Here is a 7,327-nt window from a genome sequence, read left to right on the forward strand (position 1 = left end):
ATTTACACTGTTATATCATTATTTCAACTTTGTTCCACGTGTAGTATATGTTACAGCAAAGTAACACATTTTGGGTGGCTATAGATTTGACAGGATATGGATGTACATCAGCAATGGCGCTGGGTTACATCCATGGATGTATTATACTATAATAATAATTATAGGACCCATATGTTATAGAACCCATAGACTATTACTGCTAGTGCATTTGGAGATCTATAGAAATTCTCTGTTTGGTCGACATACCAACTCTACTGCATTCTGGGAGTCAAAATGGCAACGAACAACATCCAATTTCATTCTGAAAAATGTATATATAACCGTTTAAGTTTTGATTTATCATTTTTAATTTATTGTACAAATGTTCCAAGAAGACACAGCAGTTCAAGGCAGTGTTACCGAGATTCTGAAAGGCCTTTGATCTTAAGGGAGCACTTGTTGGAAAGAGGAAGCTTTCAACTTCCAGGCAAAAAAAAAGTAAGCTTCTATAAAGCAAGTTGTTGTGGTTGTTGTTGTTGTGGTTGTTGTTTTACATAAGGCCTACAATTGCAAAAGAGGCCTCCTTGAAATGCCGCAGATGCTCCGCTCCCGTATGGAAAAAAGATAAGTCTCTACACTGCATATATATATATATATATATATATATATATATATATATATATATATATATATATATAAAACAACATGACATATAGAATAATGCCCCTTTGGGCTGGTAGGGATTGCTCACGAACATTGAATTAATACTTGATAACACTGTGATGCAGTTGTAAGATCCAATTTATGCAATTTATCCAATATGTCATGAACTATAACCTCCAGTAGGCACCTATAAGTGGATGTCGGTATAGTGAAACACAGTTGTAACAATATAATATCTTCACAGAAAAGTTATAATTCTGACAAATACTGTACAGTAATAAACACTAAAACTACATTATACTGTAGTGTGCTATTAAACCACCTATTAAATGTGTGTATGCTGCTAATATGAGTAGTATGTATGAATTTCTCCCCACATGATGGCCACTGGTTGCCTGCTTAGGAGCCAAAGTTTACAAATGCTACTCTACCGTGCAAGTCTGAATATGGGTGTGCTGAAAATAGTTAGCATGTGGGATAGTGGACAGGGATGGTACTGTGGCAGGGCAGCGGCTGTTTGATCTTCCTTGGGAGAGAGAGCGAGGCGGTGGTTAGGTGAGGGGCCCTGAGGGACAGAAGAAAGAGGAAGCTAGTTGAAGGAAACCGCCGGGGATTGCCATCTGATGGGACCGCCATTCACAGATGGGTTGCGGTTGGTGCACGAGGTGGGACAGACAGGAACACAGATGGAGCAATGCCTCTGGTTGACTCCACAAGCCACACTCCAAAATTATCTGTTGCACTCAAAAATATATTTTAGTTTTTTAGCAGGCTCACCTGTCTGTATTTATTTGTAGCCTATGTATCTAAACTCATGTGCATCCATTTGTCTAGGAAGAAGCTAACAAAGGAAAGAAGAACCTGAAGACACTTTGAGGAAGATGAAGAGTGGTGTGTGGCACTTTGGGATACTGCATGTGAGGCACACTGGGGGCCAAAACGGGTGGCAAATCCAGACCAATATGGACACACAGACCAGGAAGCAGAAATAGAAATATTATTTGTAAAACACACCCTTCTTGCGGTTGCCAAAGCTGCAGTACACTGGGTTAAACTGGGTGCTAAGGAAATAGAGGGTTTGAAAATGAGCATGGGTGGAGATGTGGGTGACTAAAAACACCCTGGAGAAGCTTTTAGCAATTGTCTAATCTTAAAAAGATTCTGGTGTTTTTATGGGCTTTGGTAGAAGGAATCCCAACATGTCGATGGTTAGCGCGGGCATCAGTTAGGTATGTGCTGCAGTTGTTTGCTGTAGATACTTAAAATCTAGATGCTGAATTTTGTTTGTTTTAAACACTATGATTTATGGTGCAAAGCCAGCGGCTAAAAACTTACCTCGAATCCCATCACATAATTATGTTGTTGCTGTTCCTCAAAAAAAGTCATTTCCTAAAAATACTGCAGGCAGTGAGCACATCTCAATTTCTCTCTTTGCCAGTTAGGCTGGATTAGAGAAAGAAAGATGCTTGTTATGATCACATACCGACTGCAGTGTCATTGCTTCTGCTTCGATTCAATGACTTAACTTGATTGGAATGAGATTTGTTTTTGTCTAAATGTATTTTCTCTACAAAAAGCTGCCTTTCTCCACGTTAGAGGATGTGTAGAATGTTATCTTCTGCTGTGATTAATATGACAATCTGCTGAAGAATTGAACTGTGCTCCAATTGATTGTTTTTCCTCCAAAGGTGAGATGTTGTGCCATCTTAATTCTAAGTATTATGAGATTCCCAATAGATTTAAAAAATGCTAGTGAGTGAAACTTCCCCACTCATTTTTCCTATAGTGCACCACATGAGGGTGCTGTAAAGCAAAGACTCGATGTGTGCATTCTTTCCTCCAGTAGCTGATCGAAGTCACACAACCTGGGTTAACAGATTGGTATTTAATGCTAAACAAATAAATGGACGTCAGTGTGCCACTTCATACCTTTATCAGTGAAGTTTGTAGGCAATGTTACATTCCATATTGAATAAGGTGAAGCCTCATTTTTTTTTATATATATTATATATATATATATATATATATATATATATATATATATATATATATATATATATATATATATATATATATATATATATATATAAAAAAAAGACCCGTTTATGGATTGCACCCAAAACCCTGAACGTGTGTGCTTTCTTGTGTAGATTTCACGTAGTCATCACAGCTTAATGCAAAATTTGCTTAAAACATCTCCCAATTTTATTCAATCTTACAAATGGTGAAAAACAAGAAAAACTTCATTTACAATGGGTAATCTGTTAAAAACTTAGTCATTTAGGTACATCTCAGTCATAAAACCAGTAATATCAAAGTCTATACAACGTGCATTACTACAGAGTTTTGAAATGGTGGAATCTAATGGGAAGTGATGAGCACCTAGCGTTTTGACAGTTAACTAAATCTACTTCATTCAGGAATGGTTGTGTCCACAGGAGCGTCGAGTTTAAGAGTTGTAAACAACTGTGCACTGCAAAGACAACATTTAAGACTTGGTTCAGGACTTTCCCTTTAAATATCACAATGTGTCAAATCTTGCAGACACAGCTTTAGCTGCTACATCCAATTGCCCAGCACCAAATACTTTGATAAAATATGTCAAATTCAGCAACGTGTCAACACAGTCATGGTTTCATGTAGAAAAAAAAACATTCACACTCACATTCGCACGGTCACACTCACCCAACGTCACACATGCAAGCACCAATGAGCAGTGAGGAAGTGGCACACTCTCCAGTACACCTCCTGCCCATCACTGCCAAGGACCTTGCAGTCATTATGGATGAGATGGTTGCAGAATAGTAAACAAACACCAATAAAAAAAATGAACAAAACAAATCCCTGGTTTTAGACAAGTCCTCGCATTCCATCAGATGGGCTCCGTCGCCTCCTTCATTCCGGTGTCTGGTTCAGCAGGATTACTCAGCCGTTGCCTCTGGACTGGCTGCCGTCTCTGGTTCAGTAGGTGAAGCTTCAGCGGGTTTCTCCTCTGCTCCTTCTGCCACTGCTGGTTCTTCTGCCTTCACCTCTTCCTCAGCCTTTGGCTCCTCAGCTTCAGCCTCCTTGGCTCCCTCCTCAGCAGCCTCAGCTGGTTTGGCCTCCTCAGTGGCTGCTTCCTCTGATGCCGCCTTCTCTCCCTCGGCTGGTTCTGCAGCTGCTCCTTCTTCCTCCTCTACTGCCTCCTCAGACTCTTTCTTGGTCTTCTTAAATGAGAAGCCGCTGAGCTTAAAGGAGGGTTTCTTGAAGGAGAAACGCTTCTTCTTCTGCTTGCCGTCCTCGCTGCTGGATGGAGTGCCTTCCTCCGGCTTGGCAGAAGCCTCTCCGTTTGTGGCGGCGGGCTCCTTCTCGCCAGTGGCCTCAACAACCTCTACTTTCTCGCCTTCTTCTTTCGGCGCCTCCTCAGTGGGAGTGCTGCCGTTGGCCTGAACATCAGCTCTGTTGGCCTCCTCTGCAGCTGGAGAGGCATCCCCATTGGTCTTGGCGTGGCCATTCTCCTGAAAAGAAAAAAGTAATTCTTCAACATGCAAATCCCCATGGCGTTTAAGTGAAAAAGCAGTTAAGACTTTGTTGATCTGTAATCATGCATCTGCAGCGGACACTAGACAACATATGAACATGTGTGTACAAAGACTACCTCCTGCAAAATCTGGCGTGCTGTGGAATTTAATCAAATGCAATGACTGGTAGTAACCAGTAGGAAAATTGCCCTAAAACTGCAGCAACATCTGTTACTAGGAGAGTGACGACAGATATGTGGCTTTCATGGTAGGCTATAGTATGTTAGACTGCAGTACCGCTGGGATCCGCTAGGTGCCATTCAGTGTGGAGCCAATGGATACAACATAGGAATTTGGGGATTTTTCCCCTTCTTTTGATTACCTGTGTAGTCAAACAATGCGTTTTATTTTAATTGTAATACACTGCCCTCATCACACCCTGCTTTTTTAAAAGCAGGGGTTGATTTTGTGGGTTGCGTTTGAACAAAAACGTGGCTCCTTTCTTGAAATCTGGCAACAAAGGCGTGGTATCTTTTTTTTTTTTTTAAAATGGCCATGCCACAGTGAGAGCGGCCACAAAACCCCCCGCTACACACATTTCAACCAAATGAATTAAAAACAGCCGCAATTTTAAAAAAGGAAGCTAAAGCCTCAAAGTAATGTATATAATAAATCAAAAATGCCAAATGTTAAATTAATTGTTAAATATTATTTAATAAACTAAACATGAAGCAGATTAGTTGTGCAGCCTGATATTCATATTCAAAAGATTAAAATACGCCTGTATCAAATTAAAGCATTTCAAAAATAAAATGCATCCTTTATAAACAATGTTGCGTTGTAAAAAAGATACAATTGTAACAATGCACTCGCCGGTGAAAATGGATACATGTGGCCACTTTCCCTGAATGCCGGTGAGCGTGGGGTTGCGCTACAGGGAACATGGAGCACGCCATTGACGCAACACATTGCTAAAACGAGACAAATACCGCTTGAGCAGACTTATAACAACTAAAATGGAATTTACCTGTCCATTTGTCTTTGCTGCAACAGCTGCACCTTCTGCTGGCTTTTCTACCGCAGCTTCCTCTTTTCCAGCGGTTTTGGAAATTTGTGCTCCCATGCTTTTGGTGCAACAAAGAAACCCAACCGATCAAATGAATGAACAAAGACCGCAAGCGTCTTTCCCAAAAATTCAAGTCGAGCGCCGACACCTCCTTTTCCAACCGAAACCGATGAATCAGGCCGAAACCGAAATGACCGCAAATGGACGTGTGAGACCTTGCAAAACTGTGGCAAAGATGCAAAAGAAACGCGAATTCTTTCAATTTTTTTCTCGAGCGGAGTTTGTAAACGGAGAAATTGGCCCAGCCGCAAATGAGATGCGGAGTACAACGCCCAAGTCCACCGATGAATGGGCAATGAGGCTATGACGACACAGCCAACCCATCTCCACCAATCACAAGTCCGAAATCCAACGAGTGGGGGGCAGGGGGATGGGGGGGATCATGGAGTGGGGGCCATGGACAACAATAGCAGAGACACAACAACATGGGCAATAACTTGTTTTATATCCATTTTAGAGTGCAGAAACGTGATTTTATTTTGACTGAAACAACGACTGAGATTGTATAGAGCTTTACAGTGTCTAGCAGATTTAACTAGACGCTGATTCCAATGAGGGAATGTCCCAGAAATATTTGATAATCCCATACTAAAATAAACAAAAAGGGCCAAGATTTGTTTTAACAGGACAGGTCGACGTTCAGTTTAAAAATATCAATTGTCTCCACTGGCAAATATTTTCAAATATCTTTCTTTCTCTACATAATATTCAACATTACAAAAGCAACTTTGTGCAAAAGCAACGGAAAAATTTGAGAATTTACATTTTCCATTTCAATGATTTATACAGCACAAGAGCTTTTTAAAAAAAAAAGAAAAAAAGGCCTACTTATACAATAATGTACAGTATAATATGCAATAATATAACCTACAACATTATTTAATATTTTGTGATTAGATTGTAAAACATTGCTCATATTTTTTTTACGTAATTTAGTTATTTCTGGATATACAAAGCTGCGACAAATATGGCCTTGTATGGACTTTTAAATTGATATGCAAGGGCCAAAACAACAGCATGTTTTGGACAGCTGAGCTGAGAAAGCACTGCCCAGCTGGTCTCGTGTTCTATCGCCCTCCTGACATATGCCTCACTCAGTAAACAGACATCTCCTGTAACTATAAGCTCACAACTGTATCCACAACTTCCCTTATCCCTCTTCTTGCATAATAGGGTCTTGTCTGCTTGCTGCAGCTGGAGCATCCCAGTGACCCAGATATAATGAGAGTTTATGGCCCTCTCTGCTCCAGCAGCCTGCAGTGCTCTGACTCCACCACCAGCCACAAGTCTCCTTTCTCTGCCATTCCTGCATGACCCACATCTCCATGGTTACCAGTCCAAAATGGCTCCAAGGAAAAGGCTGCACGTCGAGGGTTTTAGCGATCATGACTCCTGGTTATGGAGAAGTAGGGTGAGAGTGAGTTCAAAACAGAGCAGACACCAGTTTGAGGATTAGGGTGACTTCTTTCACCCACCCTCCCTTCATCAGGCTAACTGGGCCATGCTCATTGTTGTGATATTCTGATTACATGCAAAGCTGTAATTATTATGGTGAGTTGCCATGAATATGTAAACCAGGGGACAAAGCCAGAAGGGCATGAAGTGGTCTTAACAGCACCATGCAGCCCAGACATTCAGACATAATGACTTCACCTGTCAGGAAGATACTGTGTCGTGTCTGTGTGTGTGTGTGTGTGTGTGTGTGTCTCAGCAAGATGAAAAAGGCACAAATCAACACAAAATCTTAAACAAAGTTTTCCATTAAACTGTATATCATGTCGAATTTAACCCTTTTAATAGTCGCATCCAGAAAAAAAACATTGGAGCAATGGAAAAGTTTCTTTGGGTACTAACAACAAAAATCAATTATTGATTTTTTAATTCACCACACCTTTTTAATTGTGAGCATCTACCAAACAGTTGAGATGTCCACTTACATATACAGCCTAACTTTGTTATAAAATGGTTAACACATTTACATTATACATTTTTAACAAGAGATATTTTTTATTACACATCTCTTTTTATGGGCAACAGCCATGTCTAAAACCCATAAATA

General features: G+C 40.4%; 1 protein-coding gene across 1 annotated transcript; it reads right to left on the reverse strand.

The window, feature by feature from the left end:
* Window positions 1-2,824: 2,824 nt before the first annotated feature.
* Window positions 2,825-5,576, reverse strand: marcksb (myristoylated alanine-rich protein kinase C substrate b). Its single transcript, XM_028566070.1, has 2 exons — window positions 5,170-5,576; window positions 2,825-4,139 (listed from the first exon to the last, which is right to left on the reverse strand). Exons 1-2 carry the CDS (start codon window positions 5,263-5,265, stop codon window positions 3,564-3,566), a joined length of 672 nt encoding a protein of 223 aa, XP_028421871.1. The 5' UTR covers window positions 5,266-5,576; the 3' UTR covers window positions 2,825-3,563.
* Between the last annotated feature and the right edge of the window lie 1,751 nt (window positions 5,577-7,327).

This window comes from Perca flavescens, chromosome 20 (assembly GCF_004354835.1).
Source record: "Perca flavescens isolate YP-PL-M2 chromosome 20, PFLA_1.0, whole genome shotgun sequence".
NCBI classification, from domain to species: Eukaryota; Metazoa; Chordata; class Actinopteri; order Perciformes; family Percidae; genus Perca; species Perca flavescens.